Raw genomic sequence first — 21,852 nt, forward strand, 5'->3', positions numbered from 1 at the left:
CTGAACGAAAGCTTTGGCTCATGACAGGAGCTTCAGCACCACCTTAAACAATTCCACAGGGCCGGTAATTCCGAGGTTACCTGCTCTACGAGCATGGGCAGGACGGGGTTGTTACGATTTGAACGGAAAAGATGTGTTTCTTCATCTGAGCATCCATACTTCTCCGATGCTGCTGTTAAGTGTCCCCGTAGTGCCACTCCAGGTAGTTGGTGTCTCTTAATGTCATCCCTTTTGGGTATGAGCTAATGGTAGGCAAAACAGGCGCTTCAAAAGACCTGGAGATGTACGAGAAGTACGCCAAAGAAACGGACCTGAGGCTGCAGACGGAGTTGCTGGAGCTTCTGGTAGAGGCTGGTATCCTTGAGCCTCGTGACTTGGCCAATCCAAGTTTCCGACCTGATCTCACTTGCGCCATCAAGAAGCTTAACCTGATGTGTAGGAATCCAGCAACAAGTGACGACCAGGAAGCAAGTATAAGGCGCAGCCACAAAGCCGCCATGATAGAAGAGCAGCTGATTATAGCTGGGTATACAGCCGCTATACAGGTACGAATGCGTCCTGATTTCAGACACCTCTATTGCGAGCTGCGCGACGGCTGTTTGTTGCCAGGGACGCAAAACAGAAAGGGCCGCGAGCGCAGGAGCAATACGTTCTTCTCCTTTGTTTGGACCATGACCGACTCGCGCGGAAGGTATTGTGGTGGCTCTCTTGACCAAGAGCCATCCCATATCTGTTCCTGGTGTGGTGACAAAGTACTTCCTTTGGCAGCTCCCACGCACATAAGACGCACGAAGAACGGACCGTTTCATACGGCATTGTTCAATGAGCGGTTAATGGTATCGTGTGAGCGCCAAGCATCAAATAGGGTCATCGCCGTGCCACGAGGCCTGCTCGCCTCTTTGGTCACGATGCAGGACTGCTACAGCGGCAGCCTAGCTCATCGGATCAGCAAGTGGCTGTTGATCTCCTTTCTCGACTCGGCTTCTCAGCGTGAGCTATTGTACACATCGTCTTTAATCAAGAACCGTTCACTATCCCATGAGAAAGGTGGTAACAGCCACGATGACGCCGAGGAGAGCTGGGTTGTGCCCGTACTTCGCTTCTGGAACCGCGACGGGCTGCCAATCACCGATGGGCATAATTCCGGCCGCGATGGCGACAGCAACCCCGGATTTGTAGGAAGAAACGGGACAGGTGCATGGTCGTCGAATCTTGTCATGCGCCCAGTCGTGAGTACAAAGCTCACCAAGCCCGTCCTCACCGCCATGGACAGAAGCAGCAAAGAAACCAAGGGGAGATCCTTGATACCAGTTTCTGCGCTGCTATCGCCAGAAGACGAAGACGAAGATGCCGCCGATAGGCGGTCGGCCTCTCCCAACAGCGCCATCTGGAGCCAAGGGGACGAACCGAAGCCTGAACCACAGGCAGAGCCGGTGACGGAGCTGGGGAAACGGGCGGCGAGCCCCTCGGCACTGTTTGAGTTTACTGCTGGGCCGAAAAGGATAAAGATATGAACGATATAATGAAATGCAAGAAACTGATGAATAGCTACAGCCTGTGGAAACCAGAGTGTGATATCCTGCGCCTGCAGCAATGGCACGGCATTGGCGCACTTGAAGAACGATGACATGAACATGTACGCAAACCTAGTCAAGGACCCAGGTGAGTGGTTTGCATTTCGTAGAAATCCAACACAGCTTCTACAATGAAAGCCAGCATCGCAATAAAGCGGATATGTAAATGTTCGCTACCTGGACTACGACACATGCATTCATGGGCTAGTCGGTCTGCTCTAGACACCGACAGCCTCTTGCTCTGGATCATTGAGACGCAACTTGGTGCACCCTCTCGTGGCATATCGTCTGTCGTGACTGTCGAGGATTATGCGCAAGCTAGAGTGTGCATTGTGGATACTGGCCGCCATCGTCCCAGTGGCATGTGCATACAGTATTCGAATGTACGCTTATCCGCCATGTCGAGAAGGATGCCTACAGTAAGACTTTACGTTACGTGCACCAATGAGCTCACCTGTGAATAGCCAAAGACGTGTAAGGACACAGTAGATCGTGTGTATCATTATCAGAAGCATCTGTCTTCCCTATGCGATGGACGCGCACGCCAGGGTTTTTTTGCACACAAGGCGAAGTAGTGCAAGCAATGTAATGTTTGCCAAATCATGATGCCTTGTGATTGTGAACTCCTAACTACCGGAAACCATCATAAATCCGGGATGAAGCCATTCCCTTTTGCAACCCAACCCATGCCAAACCAATTTTGATGATCAGTTTAAGACGACTTAAGGATCTCAGCCATCTTGTCCTGGACGCGCTGGTCACGCTCGGCCTTGGAGAGCTTCTGGTGACGGTACTTCTTGGACTCGGCCTTCCACTCGTCCTTGGACTTCTTGGGGGCGTCGCTCTCGACCTTCTTGAAGGGGTCCTCGCGGATAGCGGCGTGGGCCTCGGTGTAGAGATCCTCCAGACCGTCAGCCTCGACATCGTCGTCGATGTACTTCTGGAACTGAGATCGGTAACGCTCCTCATCATCATCGGCCAGAGTCTCCATGTACTCAGCAACGTGACCACCCATGATGTACTTCTTCAGGGTCTCGGCATCAAGCTCCTTGCTCTCCATGTCGTAACCGGGGAAACGGTTCTCGGAGTGGGGGATGAGGATGCCACCGTCGGAAGCACCCTTCATGGCACCGAAGACACGGGCACCAGTAGAGGTGCGGGCCAGACCGACATCGAGGTTGGCCTTGAAGGGGCGGCGCTCCTCACCGTCCTCCTCAGCGGCCTCGGTCAGGGTGTACTCGCCATCGGCCTCCTCGACACCGGTGAAGGTCTTGTCGAGGCCGAGCTTCTTGAGGACACGGCGGGCGATCAGGAGACCGGTGCAGTAGGCAGCGGCCCAGTTGGTAAGACCGTGCTCAATGCCGTAGGCGCGGAGCTCGTGGGAGTAGGCAGAAGCGAAGACCTTGTCACCAGTGATCTCGGAGGTCACGATCTGCATGATGATGTCGCGGTTGGTGAAGCGGACCACCAGGCGGTACTTGGGGGCATTGTACTTGTTCTTGGCCTGGGTGATCAATCGCTTGCGGGCGTAGTAGTCGGTCTTGCCGGATCTTCTGCGCTTGTACTTGGTCTGGAAGCGACTGTTGTGAGGATGGGTTAGCCAACCGAGATTCACCAGGGCTTGGGAGAGGGTGCCAAAAATTACTTACCTGAAGTACGCGCTGTTCTTGAACACCTTCTGGAACGGCTGTAATCACGATAGACCTCGAGTCAGCAATTTGCGCTTCAGAAGATAATGTGGTGATGAAGATCACGCTTCCGAAGCATCTTGCATAGACTCTTTGAGACAAAAATCACAGACGCAACACGAGCCGTTTCTGGCATTGGTTGGACTGGACGCAGCGGCATTGCGGCATAGCGGATTGGATTCGCCAGGTAGCGAATGATCGGATCGTGTGTTTCAACTTACCATCTTGTCTGTTCGTGTCGGTTACCGGTGCACGATACAATGTTGGTCTGTTTGGCGGGTTGTTGGGTGATGAAGTGAAAGGAACAGGAACCGTTTTTCTCAAGCTCGAATTTCTGCGAAGAAGGCTTGTGGGCGCAAAAAAAGTCCACAACCCTGGCCCGGCTTGGGTGTGCGTAGCGAGTGTGGTGGGGCACGAAATTTACAGGCAGAGGAAAGTGTGGTTGCGTGCAATTGACCCTGGAGTCTCTTATCAGGTAAATTGTGGGTTCATGATAAGCACACCTCTTTTCGCTTGCCTCAGCCATAAACGTCAAGCCACACACCACGTCGAGTAAGGCCCACAGGAGCAAGCCACCCGATGCTTCAATGAACCGAGGCTCAGTCGTCCCGTCCCGAGGAGGCCTTCAGATCATGTCTCAAAAGGGGATCGATCCCACGTTCAATGTCCTCAAGTTGGCAACCTATCTTGACTAGAAACTCTTCATATACATTACAGGCCGAGACTCCTCAGTCCTGATAACACCCTACTTGAATGACTTCACTTTCACATTGAATACACTGAAACATGGCTGCCATAACACAGCCGAAAGTCATCTTATTCGACATCGGTGGGGTCGTTGTAAGTGCCCGCTCCCTACCCGCTTCCGTCCCTCCAGCCCAGTCTCTCCACACAAGAAGAAGCCCAGTGTTGCCAACTACATGCCTATCCTGGGGGGAATAGCTCAGGCCAAAAAATATATGTGTATGTGTATGTCTTGCTAATGATGAATGGCGTTGATACATACTTAGGTGATATCACCATTCCAAGCTATTCTTGATTATGAGCTTAGCCTAGGCATCCCTCCCGGATGGGTCAATTATTCCATCTCCAAAACCGCTCCCAATGGCTACTGGCACAAGATTGAGAGGGGCCAGATACCCATGGACGATGCCTTCTTCGCAGGTTTCAGCGAGGACCTGCATGATGCTCCGAGATGGGAAGCATTCTACAAGGCCCAGCAGAGCAAGCAACCCAGCCTGCCAAAGGAGCTGCCACCGGTGCCCAAGATTGACGCGAAATGGCTGTTTAACTACATGATGTCGAGCTCAACAGGTCCAGATCCCTGGGTGTTCCCGGCTCTGAAGAAGCTGAGAGACAGTGGCAAGTACATCATAGCTGCCGTCAGCAACACCGTCATATTTCCGCCCGGCCACGCCCTACACCAAGAGGATTTCTTCAGCGGGCCCGTGAAAGAACTCTTTGACGTTTTCGTGTCCAGTGCACACGTCGGATTGCGCAAGCCAGACCCGAAGATGTACGAGTACACGCTTGGTGAGGTGAACAAATTTGCCCTATCTCACTCCGGAGACGAGAGGGGCAAGGCCTTGCGACTCGAGGCTGGCGTGAAGCCCGAAGATATCTTATTTCTTGATGATATAGGGGAAAACTTGAAGGCGGCCAAGAAGATCGGGTTCCGCACAATCAAGGTCAACCTGGGCCGGGCTTTTGAGGCTGTAGATGAGCTCGAGAGGATTACTTCTCTGAAGCTCGCAGGAGACCATCCTAGGATACCTGTCAAACCTAGATCTGGTGGCCTCAAGGCGAAGATCTGACTTATATACCCATGTAGCTTCCAATTTTCCCTCGAAATATACATATGGTATCCCAAAGATAGCCCAAATTGTCATTGAATATTATCCTAGTTCATTTCTTCAGGGAAAGTGAGTGAGTGGGTGGTGCTGACTCCAAACTGTACGAATTCCGCTGCCAGTCGTTTCCACCGATTCCCCAGAGACCAGCCCTCGAAAAGCTTGGTCCCAGATCACGGGGCTTTCATAATTATTTGATTGTGATTTTGGTCACGCCCTCGTACGGCGGGAAAGGGTTGTAAGTGAAGTGCTTACTACATGGACTTTCTTGCCGGTGATTTGGTTTGGGTGGACCTACTACGTAAACCATCCAAACTGTTCGGCAGTCGCGCAGTTGATCAGCCAACCCCACCGACATCTCTCCGCAAGGCCGGCCAGCGTAAGTTCGACAACTTTAAGAGCCAACAGCTGGGTCACGCTGTTTTTCTCCTACTCTCCCTTACGCATACTAAATCAATCTACCATCTAATCTGTCTTTGGGACACACTTGACCAAAATACGCGTGTACTATCGTCCTAGCATTTCTGAAGACAATGGCTACCACCGAGAACCCCTCTAAGAAGCCCCGCCTCGACGTGGAAGCTGCTCTGCCAGAGCTCCCGGATGGGCCCGTCATCCATAACCAGGTTGTATTGCTTGGAGACTCGCTCTTCCAGTTCTCTACTAAAATCTCGGATGGGTTTTGCTTCCAAGGTGCTCTTCAAGATTGTACGTCATCAGTGTTGCTCCGAAGGATAACCGCATATCCATAACTAACTGAGATCGTCAGTGTGTGTTCGCCGCCTGGATGTGATCAACCGAGGCTACTCCGGCTGGAATACCAAGAACGTACTCAGGTACCTGGAGAAGATCTTTCCGCCGCGCTCCGAGGCCACGCCAAGAATCGAGTATCTGGTGAGTTCCCCGTCTTGGCAATCAATGCAAGCCTTCATGTTGGCGTGATCTAACCGAGGTACGTAGCTCGTGCTGCTGGGAGCCAACGATGCAGCCCTCGAGCTGGACACCGCTTCGCAGCACGTGGACGAAGAAGATTATAGGTCCAACCTGAAGGCCATCATCACACACCCTAACATAACGGCCCACAAGCCCAAGATACTGCTCGTGACTCCTCCACCTCTGGATGAGATCATGGCCGAGATGCAGGATAAAGAGAATCATGGACAGGCGTGTCGACAGGCGGCCGTAAGCGCCAAGTACTCCGATATCGCACGCCAAGTCGCTGCCGACGTCCCTGGCACGGTGTTGATCGATCTGCAGAAGGCCATCATGGACGCGGCCATTGCGGCCACCCCAGATCTGGACGATAAAGGGCTCAGCAAGGCTGGCCTGCCACTAGGGTACCCTGGTAGCATCAGGGGTGGCTTAGAGCAGATGCTTCCGGATGGCCTGCATATGAGCGGTCAGGCCTACCGTGTGTTTTTCGACGCTGTGAAGGAGCATATCGGCCCCTTCCCCGAGGATGACGAGGCGGGCTTCGTTCTACCAGGTTGGAGGAAGGTCAACCCCGTGAACCACAAGGGTGAGAAGATCTACGAAGGATGAAATTTTGCAGGGAGGATAAGGCTTTGTGTGAGGTGTCATGCGCTAAGATCAGACCAGCTTTGTGGCTTACAGGACAATAGACTCAATATCAAGATATGGATACATGATGCAGGCAAGATGCATATGCACAACCGAAGCCAGCAATTGGCATCCGGCTCGCCCCGTGAAGATGGCTGCAGGAGAGCATATCTACTGCAGGCAATAAATGCGATATATCGTATTTCCCCTCAGCAGTTACATCAACCGGGTTTGGGCATCTGCGCTAAGCTACGGAATGCCACCCGGTCATATTTCGCTTCGGCTGCCGACATTGACCCCGGGGATCATCATCGAAGACGCGACTCCGCCGAAGTTGCAAGACAGTTAGGTATTGTGGGGAGATAAGAGTTGACCATCATATTGTAATTCTGGCCAATGACACCCGAGGGCAGAAAGGATGCTAATTCCAGCGAATCGTCACTCATGGGGCGTTACAATTTCTTCAGCGGGATCACAGTGTAAGTGTGGGCTTGTGGTTTTGATATCACCGACGAACAGCTCTGGCAAACAAGAACGTAAGTACAACGCCAAAAAGGGGTTACAACGGATGATACAGCTCTGATAGATTGAGTTATGTAAGATAAATGATGGTATCTACCGTCAACCGAAACAGGTAACCATTGCGGCTGACAATAAAGCAGTGTAATCAAACGGGCACCTTGTTGCCAGAACACATAGTTTGTGTCATCCAGCACGATCAACCGAATCTACGGGAACGATGCATCAACGTGCCCTAACTCCCGAGAAATCACCCTATTATGCAGGTATGCATCTCCGTATCACGCCTCGGTGATACGGGCCTTGCTCTGACAGGTGAGGGAATAAGTTCCGGTGATACGCGACACTCGGATTGTTACCCGGCGGCGAACCCCCCTTCACGTACCAAGAAGCAGGTTCCCGTCGTGGTGTCCAGAAGCTGCGATGGGCAATCTTGCCATATGAACAACCCCGTTTCACCGCTACTTGGCCCGTAGGAGGACATGCGTGGCTGCAGCAAGGCTGCATCCTCGTCCCATTCGTCTCAAGATCTCAAACATGTCGACATCCTCTCTCGATGCGCACAACGAAGAAATGACACCACTACCTCATGGCTAACGAGGTCTCGATGGATCGAGTGAATCATGGCTCGATTCCACGACGTGTTAAGCACTCGTACCTGTGAGACAATGACCACACGACGGCATATGCAGACAATACTACTTATCTCTATCAAATCTCAAATCCTAAACCAGGGTGACTTGGCCTCCTCCGGACCAGCGCATTAGTTCGGGCTTCAACTTTCTATTGCGCAAGTACTGAACATTCGGCGTTGGAGATAACGAGGGAGACGCTTACCTGCCTCGACCTGGTGGATCCTTCGAAGGCAGTTTGCTGACAATTCGCCTCTCATGTCGCGTCTCTCCTGATTGCGTAAGGAGGGAAACATGAGTCTGGAAAAGGCCCACGATCGAAATGGGCAGCCGATTGATTGTGTCCTTGCATACCATGACATAATATCGTTCGATCTTGACGGACCATGGGCTCCCAGGAGACGAAGACAGTCACCCATCTGGACAGGCCTCTTCATCTTGCTTGGTTGAAGGGTCGGTCGTCTCAGGGCTGCCATGGATCTGGGCGAGTATATAAACCTCGAGGGGGGTTCAGAGGATGGACACCAGCTTTCCTCTTCGAAACACCAAACATGCACTTGAACAACTACTTCTTCCACATTCTACCTCATCATTGACGACGAAACACATCCTCAAAATGACTACCTCAGCAGATGCTCAAATCCACCAGTACTCGCACATCAACGGTTCACCCGAGGATCTCCTGAATCGGTTTGCCGTGTCGGAGCTCTGCAAGGGATGGCCAGTATACCGCGATGCTTCGGAATGGAAGAACTACCGCAGCCTGTTCTGCAAAGAGGCCATGGTCTGGACAAGTGAGCAAGCACCTTCCACCCCCCCCCCGTTCACTTCCACCTACCTGCGACCCATAGCAGTCCTTAACCATGGGACAAGCACACATGTCACCATCATCATCATTATCCAAAAATGAAATTTCACGTAGCTGACAGGCGGTGCCATGTCCACCCACTCCCGACAACAGCTTGGAGCAAGGGCCAGACCATTGATAACTTCATTGCTATCTCCAAGCGCGGTAAGGACCGCGGCGACTTCATCATGCATCGCGAGTGCGGTACCCTCGTCGAGGTTTCGCAGTCGCACCCGGACCGCGCCATCGGCAAGATGAAAGCGACCATCACGCAGCGCTTCCAGACTCAGGGGCACCAAGCCAACGTCTTCTGTCCCGCCGGGGCCGAGTTCGACGTCGACTGCGACTGCCGCTTCATCTTCTTCTGCGTCAAGGAGAAGACCGAGATAGGGGGCACCGAGTGGAAGGCCAAGTACGTCAAGCTCTTCTACGAGAAGGACAAGGTCGTCCCCGTCGACGGCAACCGCGCGCCCACGTTCGACCCGGAGCTGCTGGCCTCTTTCCCCGAGGGCTACCGCCACCTCGCCGCTGCCCAGAGTGCCTTGGGCTACCCCGTCACCCGCTGCCTGCCCACGGCCCGCGACCACGGCGCCTGGCACGCCATGTACGGCAAGATGGAGCAGTGGCTCGCGGGGTCTGACGTCGACCTGCTCTGCGAGGATGACGGCGATGACGACCAGAAGACGAAGGAGAATGGTCTGAAGCGCAAGGATGCTGCTGCTGCTGCGGATGATGGCAAACTCCCTTCGGATGACCGCGGCGACGCGGTCAGGGTCAAGACTGCTGTCACCAACGGCTATCACGGCAATGGCGCTCCCATGGCGCTCAACTGCGGGCTCGAGAATGAGAAGAACGGCCTGGGCAAGGAGATCAGCCTCGAGAGCGTGCGATGAACGGAAGGAGTACGTCACTCACTAGGAGATCAATAGATCTAGCGATCGATCGAAAGAAAAGGGGTGAAATGCAGATGAGTAGATGATTTCACATCAAATTTGATAGATCATGAATTTACAGTTCGCGCCTATGCTTTCCTCCCCCTGAGTGAATGCCACTTATCCGATGACTATGTTTCGCGATTCTCGGTGATCGGAGTTCGGGGTGCGGATGTAAGCAAGCAGCAGCGGTTTGAAAGGAGAGGTCAAATCAATGGTGGCCGCCACATGATCCCATGGCTTTCCCGTTAGACGAAAGTCAAGTTGCCGAATAAGCGCCCGTCCAACTGTGATGATAGAGTTGAGAGGCTCAAGCTGACGATACCGCCAATTGCGACTGATAGGGGCTCGTGCCAATTCCCCCTTTCTTTTTTTGACCTTTTTCTTCTTCTAACGTCCCCCTCACGGTTTGACTTGGGGTTCCCGGCTATGTACGAGGTAGGTTTTGAGTTCTCATCGCGCGCACTACACCGCATAGGCGCAAAAGGAACTAAGCACCCATCGATCGGGATGCGGCAAGCCCATCTTGCCGGGGGTTAAGAGCAACGCGCGCGATCTGCGGCTTCCTTTTCCTACTGGGCATGATAAGGAGAGCGATTGAAAAGAATGGCTGAGCCTGGATGACTGCCGGCGCCTCCTGAGGCCCGGCAGTGAGGAGAATGACGTCGGGAGCAGCCCGACAGCAGCGCCCTATAGCTATTATTGCTAGTACTTGCTGCTATTTGCCAGCATGAGCTTGCATGCGCCCAGTCATCCGATCTTTCTCGCGAGTAAGTTTTAGGCTGCTTTTTTCTTCTTCGGCCCCGGTACAGGTTCGAAACGATTCCGTGGGGTTTCGTACAGTGCTGGGACTTACCTGTTGGGTAGCCAGTCGCGATATGCGAAGGTTGGTGGTTGGGGGAGGAGGGGGAGAAGGGTATAGCCGGTCTCGATCCTATACACATGGGGTTTCCGTTGCGACTATAACACCACACGCACAGTCCTGATCCTGAGGCGGGGAAGCGAGGTGATCTCCGACGACAGCCTCACTTTTCGTTTGATGGGATGAGTTGGCGAGGTAGGTAGTAGGGGTTTTAGGGGTCGGTTCACCCCATTGTCAATCTAATTAGTTTAACGAGGATGGCCTGGCGGCACAGTAAGCCTCCTAGACCTAGACCCAGACCCTTTGCCCAAAAAGACATACGATGGAGCAGAAGAGCAAGCAGTTCTAGATCTTCGTCGATGCAACGGATGGATGAGGTGGCTATCATGCTTGGAGACCGTTATACTACTACTATCGACTCTTCGCATAAGGGTTCGTTCGCATAATGCGGCCCAATATACCGTATTGCACGATTGGTGGGCTTTTGGGCGAAGGAGGAGAGGGCCGGTTTGCAGAGGGTTTTGCCCAACTCCTCTAGTTTGTCGGCAGAGAAACTAATGTAAGGAGGCATCGTGTTGGATCTGCCACTACTAACCCCTAGCTTGGCGGTTGGATTAGTTAGGCCTCTTTGATGTTCACTTCGCTAAAACGTAAAGGGACCCAACTCCTCTCCCATTGAAGAAGATGTCCATTCCAAATGCAACGGCATTCTGCAATGGGAGGTGATTTTGCATTGAATGCGGCGCAATTAGTGCTTGTTTACTTTTCTAGTTCGTGCGTAACCTAACGTCCGTCATTCTGCACCGATGCCTGATGCTATCCTATCGTTTGCATATGGTGGTGTGTGCCTGTCGTCTAATGTCTGGAGCAACCACAGTAAGTAAGAGATGCAAGCAATGAAGTTAATCTCAGCCGTCTTGATCAGTCTAAACTTTGCTGTTCCTTAAAATGTGATCTGATCTTTGTTGCACGGGTAGAGAGACATCTGGAGGCTGGAAAGGCAAATGAAGCCCCCAAACGCCACGGGTAATCGGCTCACTCACCCACAGGGGCAAGCGCTTATTTCCAGGGCCTATTGTCAATTCTATTTCTATTGAACGATAAAAAACCCGCGAAATCGTGGAGTTCTTGTTTGGTGTGTCCCGATTAAAAAAAATTTCCATTGTCAGCATCAACACTTACGTACGCATCCCCTTCTAGCCGGCGTTTTGAGTGCCGATCGAGTCCTATTCCGGTGCACTAGACTAGAGGCGTCATCCATTTTTGTGTGGTGAACTGCCAACGAGAAAGCTTGGCTTGGTTCAATTTGGGCACTGGCAGTCGTGCAGCTTGTTTGGCACGTTTGGCAGCAGCCAAAAAAAAAAAAAAAAAAAGCCAAAACCACCAACACCAACACTCACACCTCCGCACGCAAGCACGCAGCAACGATTGGCAGATATTGGTTGGGTGGGAATACTGGAACTCCCGGCCACCAACCTAACCCCCTTGCCAGCCCTGACGTGATGCTGCATTGGCAGTTCTCTTGCTTGGAAATGGCGGTCATTGGAAAGGACCAACGAGCAAAGCACCGCATTGCCAATTTGGGACGACTCATGGGCTGTCTGTCCCCTTGCCCCCCATGGCGCAGTCAACAAACACATGCAATGGCTTTTCAGCATCTAAGGTCTGCTTACTTGCAGAGGCTGACCGTCTTCACCTTAACGTTTACCTTACGCAGGTTGAAATTACAAGTTACCGGTAAGTACATGTAGTACATAGAACCGGGTGTTGAAGACCCTTAAGACGAAGTGACTGATGATGGAAGTGTCAAAGACCATGGCAGCCAGCGTCAGTGCGGACGCTGACCCTGTCAACCGATTCAGATCCATATCCCATCCCGTGGGCCATGATTCCATTCCATACGCTCTGCCCTGAGGAATAAGGTTTGCAGAGCTTTTGCGCAATCGCCCTGACTTGGACCTTTGTACTTGTACCGTAATAGCTTCCACTGAGTCCGCATCCGCAGCCCTCGTCTCTCGCTCCCGGTCTGATCGCCTCTAGCGATTATTGAGTTTTTGCCTTCTTTCGCTAGTCGTCACTCTACCGAGAACGAGAATAGAAAGCGTCGATCTGGAGACTGCCGTTGCCTCCGACGGGCTCCAGTTTTTCTCGTCTCGTCCCGCACGCTGCCCGCCATTCCAGTGCCGTTCCCGGAGGACGTTCAATCCATCGTGCCACGGGGAAGCGATCGGCCTGATCGACAACAACCCAGGTTCCAGAGTGGCATCCCGATGATGCCGTTGTCAACGTAAACCTGCATGCCCTTACCGCGAAAATTTCGGCTTTCGGCCAGGCTACAAACACTGGCTCACTGGGGGAAACGCCCATCAGATGACAGATGGGCTCTGTGGTTCTTTCTCCCCCACCGCCCGTACAAGCAGGCAAAGGTTGGATGATGGATTGATTTGTCCACTGCGTACATTGCACAAACTTACCACACACCAGAATTTCCCAGTTTGCCGAGCTGAGCGAACACAGCGCTGCTGATACCGTCTGTCTGGGAGGGAGGCAAGCGCCAGTGCACTAGTATTATCAACGGGATATACCCGGTTTATGAACGAAACACAGCCGGTCCTTGACGTGTCGCATAGTGTGCTGAAAGTACTGAAGGCATCCCGGCCGGCCTGCCCATGGCACTAGCCACCTGTGACAAAGTATTCACCTGCTGCTAGCCACCACCAGTGCGCGTGGTCGCTTCAAGTCCATGCTAGTGCATTAGGCGGCCAAGAGTACATGTACCTCGGAGATGTTCGTCTGAAGGGCATTTTCGCTTTTCATTGTTCCTTTGCCAGGGCCCAGCCAGCCAGTGCTGGCCAGCTATGTACGTGCGGTATATGGGATCTAAATGGGCTGACGCGACACACACTCTGAGAATTCCTGGACAACTTCCGAGTTCCGCATTTCGTCGCCTTGGCCTTGGAAGGCGAGGAGAAAGAGAAGAAGAAAAAAATGTATATGCTGCCAGGGGTGCGCTCGTGACGCGGAGCAGAAATGTGAGACTGCTCATTGGCCAGGCTGACCCTTCTCCGCATCCGCAGAGCCTGGAAGCTCTGCCAAAAAGCCTGCCGTCTGGGCATTACTTCATTTGCGACACTGACTCGCGCCGACTCTGCTCTGGGACGACAACAGGGCAAGGCAGGCACTCACTTGCTCACTAGCCCGCCAACACCACCTGTGGTGGCATCGTTCGCCTTTCGAGGCAAATGTCTGTCCTGTCTGTCTATCGGCCTTGATTCCACATGACTCTTCCAGATCAATTGACGAGAATGACGAGCTCACGAACGCTCAAGTGAATGTGTGTCAATGATGGCGGTGCTACGCTACGGTACCTACCACTATGTATGCACGACGTGCATCCCAACCAACAGGTTCTCTGTAATTTGGAAGGGCATTCATTGTCCAAGGGTTCCAAGGGTTGCCGACGAAGCCGCGCCGAGAGGGGCACTATGGACTAGATGGACTAGGGTTCTTCCTCTGGGCGCTACGCTATGCTCTCAGCGCTCTGCTTCCTGTGCTTCATGCCTCTAATAAGCCCCAGTCTTTGGGTCTGCCATGCTCGATTGGGGAGCACTACATCATAGGCCGATCATCTGCAAGGTTACCCGACCAGACCAGCCAGTCCAAGTCCAGCCAGTCAGTCCCTCATAGCCGGTTCAGTCATCAACATCAATATCGCATCAATCGCCCTCAACCCTCTACTCAGCAACACGATAATCTAACGTTCATCACACCAGAGCCAGCCTCTCTCCTCTCTTTCCCGCACACACGCAACCCCATACCGCCTGCGACATTCCGAAGGCCCATCCCACTTTCCCCTCTTCACCTCTTTTGCGACCACGGCAGCAGAAGAGCGAGAGAGAAAGAGACACGGATCGTCGATTGACTGAACTGAACGGTTTGGAAATCTACGTCTGCGCGAGCAGTTGCCCATCTGCCACCTGCCGTCAGATAATAGCGAGGGGCAAGGGGGAAATTGAGACGGCAGCCATTGGGGGCGACCAGGACCTTCCCTCCAACACTGCGCCGGATTTGCTTTATCTCAAACAGCAAACTCTCCCGCTCAAGACCGCATGCTTTCCACGCCCTTTTCGGGACCATAATGATTTTTTTATGATTCACTGAACCGTAGGTGTCCCATTTCCCTTTTTCTTGGGTGCCACAGATGCCAGATACACTCCCAGATCCCCATCCGGCCGCTACCATGCCACATGCTGCTTCCCTGTTTTGCATTCCCCTCCACATCCAGTACCAGTACCGACCTACTGTACATGCTTTACACACCTCCTGGCCTAACCTACCACAATGATCCCTACATGCCGGTGATACTTTCACCGCCCAAGTCTGGCCAGCGCATTCGTTACATTCACCTAAATCTCGGCATTGCCGCATAATAAGCTGAGGTAGCTTATTTTTGGCCGCGCCGTCTCGCCTTACCCAGCGAGTCGTGCCTAAAAGTCATCCCGAGACAACTCCTTGTTACCCACTCTTATCCTATACCTCACCTATACTACCGCTCCCACTTCTTGTATTAGATATTGCCTTAGCCTCCCCCCTTCCCTGGCCCTGGGTCCTCGAAGATGATGTCGGTGCTTGCGACACGTCCTAACAAACCGCCACAATGACAGAATCGGAAGATCACTACCTTCGGTCAGACCACTATTCACATCCACTGACGGGCAACGTCTACTACAGACCACGGCATCACTTATCAAACCGCCCTCCCAGTCTGCCCGTCCCACCTATACGGCCACGGACACGACGACCTCAATCGATCCATATCGTCTCGTACCCTTCAGGCTACATTCCTCCCGAGTTGAGGCCCGTCAACTACCCGAAACCCAAACGGTCTTTTAGGGTGGACAAGGAGCAGACACGTGCTGATCGACGGCCGAAGAGCCCCAAATCCAAACACTCCAAGAGAGCCGCATTCGAAAGGATATTTGCGCCGATCAAGGAGCACTTTTCCCACTACGTTGCCACTGACAGCGCATCGACTCGAAGTGAAACCCCTCGACCTAGCACGTCCAGCTGCCCCCGGACACTCAGGCCCATACCGGAGGTTTCGACACGGCCCATGTCCATGGTTTCCGTTCCGACAATTGGGGCATCGGGTATGCCTCCTTCGACAATGGTGGATAACAGACGGGGTCCTCTGCTGAATGCAGCGCTCCAAAATTCGCATCGCAGCAGCCTCATGTCTATGCGCTCTGCCAAGAACATCATGAGCTCGGTGACCGAGGTGCCGAAGCCAGTCGCTTCTGGAAGTGGTGTTTCATGTTCGATCGTCCTTGCCGAGCCGAACGTTTTCTTGACGGGGTTCGAGCACGATGGCCACCCGCGCCACGAGACCGCGAACTCGACTGCGCTTTTGAGGGGCAAGCTCCAGCTTGATGTCTCGAAGAATGTGAAGCTGAAGTCGGTCACATTGAAGCTTGTCGGAAAGGCCAGGACGGAGTGGCCCGAGGGCATCCCGCCCATGAAGGTCGAACAGTACGAAGAGGAGTCATTACGGACACAGGTGCTTACATTTTTCCACGCCATGCACGAGACTTGGGAAACTCCTTACGGCAACCAGTGCAATTACAGCATCCGTGGGAACACAGGAAGCAGCGCAAATCTCGCCGCACAATCGCAACTGTCGTTGAGCATCAAGAACCAATCCAGAGGCAACCTCACGGCGAAAGAGTACAAACGCCTATCATTGCAATCGGTCCAACAGCGCAGTTTCGGAAAGGGCGAGTCGCCTGGCGTTAATGCCGTGCAGAAGGGCTACAAGGTCTTTTATCCTGGAACTTACGAATACTCGTTCGAGTTGCCCATCGACCACCACCAGTTGGAAACGACGAAGCTGCAGTTCGGCTCGGTGAAATGGGCGCTGGAAACCGTTGTCGAGAGAGCCGGCGCGTTCAAGCCAAACCTGCACGGGAGCAAGGAAGTTAGCATCGTCCGAGTCCCCGATCAGCTTTCGCTCGAGATGACGGAACCGATCTCCATCAGCCGGCAATGGGAGGACCAACTACACTACGACATTATGATTTCGGGGAAATCGTTCCCTATTGGAACGAAGATTCCCATCGCCTTCAAGCTGACGCCCCTCGCCAAGGTTCAGGTGCACAAGCTTAAGGTGTTTGTCACCGAATCGATTGAGTACTGGACCAACGACCGCCGCGTCACTCGCAAGGACCCCGGGAGGAAAATCCTCCTGCTTGAGAAGTCGGCCGGCAAGCCGGTGGACAAGCAATTCGAAAACTCGGAAATCAACGTTTTGAGCGGTGGTGAGCTTTCGCCCGACGAGAGACACGAAGCACGAGTTGCAGCCGCCCGAAGACGGAGTCTAGAGGCCTCGAGGAGTCACACTGCGCCACACCCGTTACCCGATCCGTCCGACAACCTGCTTGGCGATTTGGATCTAGGCCTGGAGTCGTATTGGGGGTCAACCGAAATCGAGATGAACGTACAGATCCCGACGTGCGACCAGATGGCAAAGGACAAGACTATCCGTCTGCACCCTGATTGCAGCTGGAAGAACGTCAATGTCTATCATTGGATCAAGGTAAGCCAAACGGCGGAATAACCCCTTTTCGCTTCATTCAAGACTAACTGTTTCTGGTAGATCGTCATGCGAATCTCGCGACTTGACCCTGAAGACCCAGCTGGCAAGCGCAGACGGCACTTCGAAATCAGCATTGACTCGCCGTTTACTGTGCTCAACTGTCGTGCGACGCAGGCTAACACTAGCCTGCCCGAGTACTCTGGCGCGGAGCAACCCATGTACCACCAACAGGCGACTTGCGGATGCCACGACGCTAACATTATTGCGACGAACCCCTCTCCGGCGTCGAGCACTGGCACCATCCCCTCTGTCGAGCCCACTCCCATGAGTGTCGAACCGTCACCCCTCGCACCACTGCCCGTCGCACACCTCGGATCACAAGCTCAAGCAGGCGGTACGCAGTCAGTACAGCGCCAACAGGGTGCTCCTCAACAGCCACCACAAGCACCAGCGGTGTCGCGGCCCATCCATCTGATGCGCTATCCTTCGTTCAACCCGCCTGCATTTGAGGAGGACGAAGCGCCGCCGCCATTGGCTGATTTGCCTCCGCAGTACGAGGCCGTCGTCGGTACCCCTAGTGTGGACGGCCTGGCGGACTACTTCGCGCGACTTGCCGACTACGACGATGGCGACAGCGACAGCGGCGACGAGGACTTTGGTCACCCTAGCCGCATCACCGGCAGGAACGGACGGGTCAATGTGGCGAACCCGCGCACACCCGGCGGACGGTCGATCCCGAGCCGTAGCGTGGAAATTCAGCGACCCGCCTTGCCGACACTGACCATGGCCGGTGCCTTGACTCAACGAAGAGCCTAGGCTCTCCTGATTATTTCAAGGGGGGCTTTCCCAACGATTTTGAATGCTAGAAGCACGTGCAGGACGACGACGGCAAAGTGCGATTTTTTTTTTGATTGGGCATTAACCGGAGTTAGGGGTTTCACTTGTTTCTTACTGTGGAAAAGATACCTTTTGATGAAGCAAACGTGCTGCATGTCTTTGGAATGTTTTAGTTGGCAAAGAAGTTACCCGGCGCAAACATGGAAATTCTTATTATTAAGGGGTGGGGGCGGACGGAAAGATACCTACGCATGCATTGTAGACCAGGCAAGGGAAAGGGGGGCCGACGCAGAACCGGACATTGGCATAGACGGGGTCTAATTATTTTCTTTTGTTATTGTTACACACCTATTTCTCTCTCACATTCTCACTCGCAAGCGTCTGGATGGCCTGAAGGCACGAGATGAGAATTGCATTATTCTTCTTGACTATAGCGCTGGCATCATCACCGTTATCATCATGGCAAAGGCGTCACAATCCCTGCGTAGCCTAACTACTTGTTATATCATCATCATAGCCTCCTTAGCCTATCAAATTTGGTTGTTACTCCATATCTGTCTTTCCTGTTACCTCCACCTACAGCTTCTGCGAATTGATGCGTGTGACATTGATGTGAGACATTATACGTGTGTACATACCTAACTTACTCCACGCTCACCCTCGCACTGTTGCATTGCGCTCCGAGACATGCGGGGGAATAGTGGATGGTTCACTTTGAGATCTGAATCATTTCGGAGGTTTTCTCCCACCTCCATCCATTCACGTTGGATTAGGGGATTTGGGGGGGGTTGCTGGTAGATCTGGCTTCCTGTCGCTTTAAACTCTTTTCGACTTCCAGGCACCAACTGCACACAACACCGACAGGCTGATGAGGAGGTGGTTTTGGACCTTGACATGTGGTGCTCCTATGGTGCCGAGACATGAGATATGAGGATCTGGATCATTGAACGCCCTATTTACCCCGGGCCTGTCTTGCGGTTGTAGGACCTGGGCTTGGGGTTGGTGAGTGAAGTGTGATGATGGAGATTAGAGTAGATTGGTAACTGGCTCACATTTCATACCTGTCACCCTCTACGCATGGGCACTTCCCATATCTCCTACCGTCCTTGGATCCATCCATCACCATCGCCTTCCTTGGCCATGCTTGAGCATTGCACGGTATAGGTGGGCAGGTATGTAAGTAGTTTAAACAACGTGTTCTTTTTTAAAAAGAAATTTATTGCGAACAGGTTTTCGTTAGCCTCGTCAACTAACTTAAGTATAGATCCTTCCTCGACTAACCTTTTCTTCTACTCGTCAATGTTGGGATCATCTCTGTCCACAAAGACTTCCTCATCATTCCTCTGCAAAGGCCATCTGTCTATTATGTCGACGAGTCCATCGTCGATAGGCTCGTCCCCGGGGTCTAGTCCCGCGACGGAATCCTCCACGGCCGCGACCTCTGTTGTTGAAACCACGGCCTCGAGGAGTATATCCTTCTGCCTCTTGCTCTCCTTGTCCTGATCGATCGTTCCAGTCTGGTCTGTCAACATAAGCAGCAACTGCCTTCTAAGTGACTCGGAGCTTTCCATTGCTGTGTGGTAGAACAGGATTTGGCCTCTATGTAATTGTCCCCGAAGGATATCTGTACACTGCATTCGCCAATATACCCTGAATCTAGTTACTAAAGGGGCTTGCCCCCTCCCATATAAGCGCTTCCCTATCATGACCCTCCTAATATGCAATGGAGTTGACTCGGTAGTTCCATCCAAGTTCGTAGTTGCGGAGACCAGTATTTACTGAAGCCAACACTCACCCGCCACCACGCAAGCGATACGACTGGAGAAGACAGATCATCATCCACTTATGGCTTCGACTCCGCCCCGAACACCACACCTAACGTTCAGATCGGTATATACGACAACGTGACGACAGATCAAGCTCGTGTCATGGCTGGCGACGTCGGCGTGGATGAGTGGCAGCAGAGGACTACGCGGCGGACTGCGATACACCACAACAAGCTCGGGACACGCGCTCGGATCATGGCAGGAAGCGTCGGGGGTGATGCAGGAGTTGCTTTCATGGAACACTTTTGGAAGTGAGTTGCGGATGCATTTCATCGCATAGACAAGTGTGGAGAACTGCAAGAGCCCTTATTCTTACGAGTTCGTCAAAGATGAGATTCATTCGATACATTTGAGGTGCGCCGCCAGTTGTCTGGCGGTTTCGAGGTATATTCTTACTCATTTCTCACGCCAGTAATGAAACGCATGATGAGCTGCAAATTTAGATGGGGGTGGATGTGGGCTTCTCATGTAATACTGCTGCAAGACTCCGTTGACTGTTGACGAAAGAATCGTGGACTCTATTCATGTGATGCGCGAGGGTTCCTCATGAAACATGTCAGTTTGGTTGTTGTCGTTTCCCCCCCTTTCCTTTCTATGCCTATGTTTTCAGACGACACGCCCTGAACCCTGCAACGGTCTTCTCATCTTCCACCCGTGCTAGAATCAGCCACTAGTGTCAAGCCCGACCACGACGTTGCCCAGCCCCCGCTCCCGTCCGGTCCGGACCCGACATCGAACAGCTGGCCTTGGACCACGTAGTCGTTGGCGCTGTCCTTGGTGCTGCAGCTTTCGACAATGGCCTGGGCATAGTCGCCGAGCAGGCTGCAGGGCGCCTCGCTGGGCGTGGTGTTGTCGTTGCACATCCAGACGTCGCCGCCATTGGTGTAAGCCACGCGTGCGCAGCCGCTCGGGCCCGCGGGCGCGGTGCAGGTCTGGCCGATCATGTTGTGCAGCTTCTGGATGTCGTCGCGGACCTTGGTCTGGAGGGTGACTCTGTAGCCCGGGATGTTGCAGAAGGGGCCGCGGGGGGTCCTGCGAGGATGGATGGGGCAGATGGTGTCAGCATCGTGCCTCCGCCTCGGAGCAAGAAGGAAATGAAAGGAAAAGAAGGGAAGAGGGTGTGGTGGTAAGGATCTTGGCTTACCGGACTGCGTGGATCGAGGCGGGTGGTGTTCATACCAGCTTCGCTGGGCAGGCCGCTGCCGATGGGATTGGGCTGGAAGACGTTGTCAGCACAGTTGCAAGCCTGGGGAAGCATTGTAACATACCAAAGCGCCAATTCCCAATATAGAAGCCGAAGTAACGAGATAGCTCACTGGATTCTTCATGGTGTGGCTGTCGGCGTTTGTTTCGTGAGTCGTTTTCAGAATCGCAGGTTTCTCTCGGATATATCACTGGAGAAAGAATGCCCAACGTCTCTCGGGTCTGGTAGTTTGATGTGGCTTTTATATCTTGCGTGTGAGACTGCGAGGAATGAGGGAATGTCGTTTTGGTTTGGCAGTTGCAACTTGAAGGCAATCGTACGTGGATGCTGGTTGTTCTTTCCATTCCTGCGTCGTAACCATTCGTCCCTTCCTGGGCTGTAGCCAAAGAAACGCAACGAGCAACCCGTCACACAAGAGGAGGCAAGAGTAGGAGCGTAGCAAGCAATTGCCATTTCCATAGCGTCCTGCTATCCCTGGCTCTTCGATGCCTTTGGCACTTGTGGACTTTCCAATCGCAGCCCCTGAACAAGAGGGAAACACAGCAGCCCATCGACATATTGCCACCATTCCCAAGCGACCGATAGGTATAGAGTAGTAGCGGCTCTGTTTTATTACGGCGTTTTTATAATCCCGTCATATGGAGCCCTCGATTGGTGCTGGTGGACACCCGATTCTCGATGGCCATCAAGGTTGCCGGAAACTGGGCCCTGACGATCCGGAAACACGAATGTCGCCATGCCAGTCGTCATTGCCTATAAATATCTCCGATATTGCGGATGTGTTGCAAAAATGCATATCGAGTCAAGGAGACCGAACGTGTCGACAGCAAGAGGTGCGGTTGGAACGTCGTGACGACCTGCAGCATTTCTACACATTGAGTCTCAGAAGATGGCAACATGGTCAGCTAGTGAGAGGAGTTCAAAGTGGA

The 21,852-nt window shown here is 53.1% G+C and overlaps 8 protein-coding genes across 8 annotated transcripts; 4 read left to right on the forward strand and 4 right to left on the reverse strand.

Annotated features, from left to right (window-relative positions):
- Window positions 1–1,031: 1,031 nt before the first annotated feature.
- Window positions 1,032–1,636, reverse strand: PG986_008405 (uncharacterized protein; the record flags this gene model as incomplete). The annotated part of the gene is made up of 2 exons (XM_066844627.1): window positions 1,032–1,211; window positions 1,262–1,636. The coding sequence occupies 2 exons, from the start codon at window positions 1,634–1,636 to the stop codon at window positions 1,032–1,034; spliced, it is 555 nt and encodes a 184-aa protein (XP_066700739.1).
- Window positions 1,637–2,286: 650 nt separating this feature from the next.
- On the reverse strand, window positions 2,287–3,486 carry PG986_008406 (60S ribosomal protein uL18; the record flags this gene model as incomplete). The annotated part of the gene is made up of 3 exons (XM_066844628.1): window positions 2,287–3,154; window positions 3,224–3,261; window positions 3,484–3,486. The coding sequence occupies 3 exons, from the start codon at window positions 3,484–3,486 to the stop codon at window positions 2,287–2,289; spliced, it is 909 nt and encodes a 302-aa protein (XP_066700740.1).
- Window positions 3,487–4,048: 562 nt separating this feature from the next.
- Window positions 4,049–5,076, forward strand: PG986_008407 (uncharacterized protein; the record flags this gene model as incomplete). The annotated part of the gene is made up of 2 exons (XM_066844629.1): window positions 4,049–4,102; window positions 4,273–5,076. 2 exons carry the CDS (start codon window positions 4,049–4,051, stop codon window positions 5,074–5,076), a joined length of 858 nt encoding a protein of 285 aa, XP_066700741.1.
- A 569-nt stretch (window positions 5,077–5,645) lies between these two features.
- PG986_008408 (GDSL Lipase/Acylhydrolase family protein) lies at window positions 5,646–6,654 on the forward strand (the record flags this gene model as incomplete). The annotated part of the gene is made up of 3 exons (XM_066844630.1): window positions 5,646–5,820; window positions 5,882–6,006; window positions 6,073–6,654. The coding sequence occupies 3 exons, from the start codon at window positions 5,646–5,648 to the stop codon at window positions 6,652–6,654; spliced, it is 882 nt and encodes a 293-aa protein (XP_066700742.1).
- Window positions 6,655–8,439: 1,785 nt separating this feature from the next.
- PG986_008409 (uncharacterized protein) lies at window positions 8,440–9,563 on the forward strand (the record flags this gene model as incomplete). The annotated part of the gene is made up of 2 exons (XM_066844631.1): window positions 8,440–8,617; window positions 8,746–9,563. The coding sequence occupies 2 exons, from the start codon at window positions 8,440–8,442 to the stop codon at window positions 9,561–9,563; spliced, it is 996 nt and encodes a 331-aa protein (XP_066700743.1).
- Window positions 9,564–15,121: 5,558 nt separating this feature from the next.
- On the forward strand, window positions 15,122–17,872 carry PG986_008410 (arrestin domain-containing protein; the record flags this gene model as incomplete). Its single annotated transcript, XM_066844632.1, has 2 exons — window positions 15,122–17,056; window positions 17,117–17,872. 2 exons carry the CDS (start codon window positions 15,122–15,124, stop codon window positions 17,870–17,872), a joined length of 2,691 nt encoding a protein of 896 aa, XP_066700744.1.
- Window positions 17,873–19,182: 1,310 nt separating this feature from the next.
- PG986_008411 (uncharacterized protein) lies at window positions 19,183–19,464 on the reverse strand (the record flags this gene model as incomplete). Its single annotated transcript, XM_066844633.1, has 1 exon — window positions 19,183–19,464. The coding sequence occupies one exon, from the start codon at window positions 19,462–19,464 to the stop codon at window positions 19,183–19,185; it is 282 nt and encodes a 93-aa protein (XP_066700745.1).
- Window positions 19,465–20,360: 896 nt separating this feature from the next.
- On the reverse strand, window positions 20,361–20,977 carry PG986_008412 (uncharacterized protein; the record flags this gene model as incomplete). The annotated part of the gene is made up of 2 exons (XM_066844634.1): window positions 20,361–20,699; window positions 20,864–20,977. 2 exons carry the CDS (start codon window positions 20,975–20,977, stop codon window positions 20,361–20,363), a joined length of 453 nt encoding a protein of 150 aa, XP_066700746.1.
- Between the last annotated feature and the right edge of the window lie 875 nt (window positions 20,978–21,852).

Source organism: Apiospora aurea (assembly GCF_038362705.1).
Source record: "Apiospora aurea strain CBS 24483 chromosome Unknown utg000005l_segment0_segment0, whole genome shotgun sequence".
NCBI lineage: Eukaryota > Fungi > Ascomycota > Sordariomycetes > Amphisphaeriales > Apiosporaceae > Apiospora > Apiospora aurea.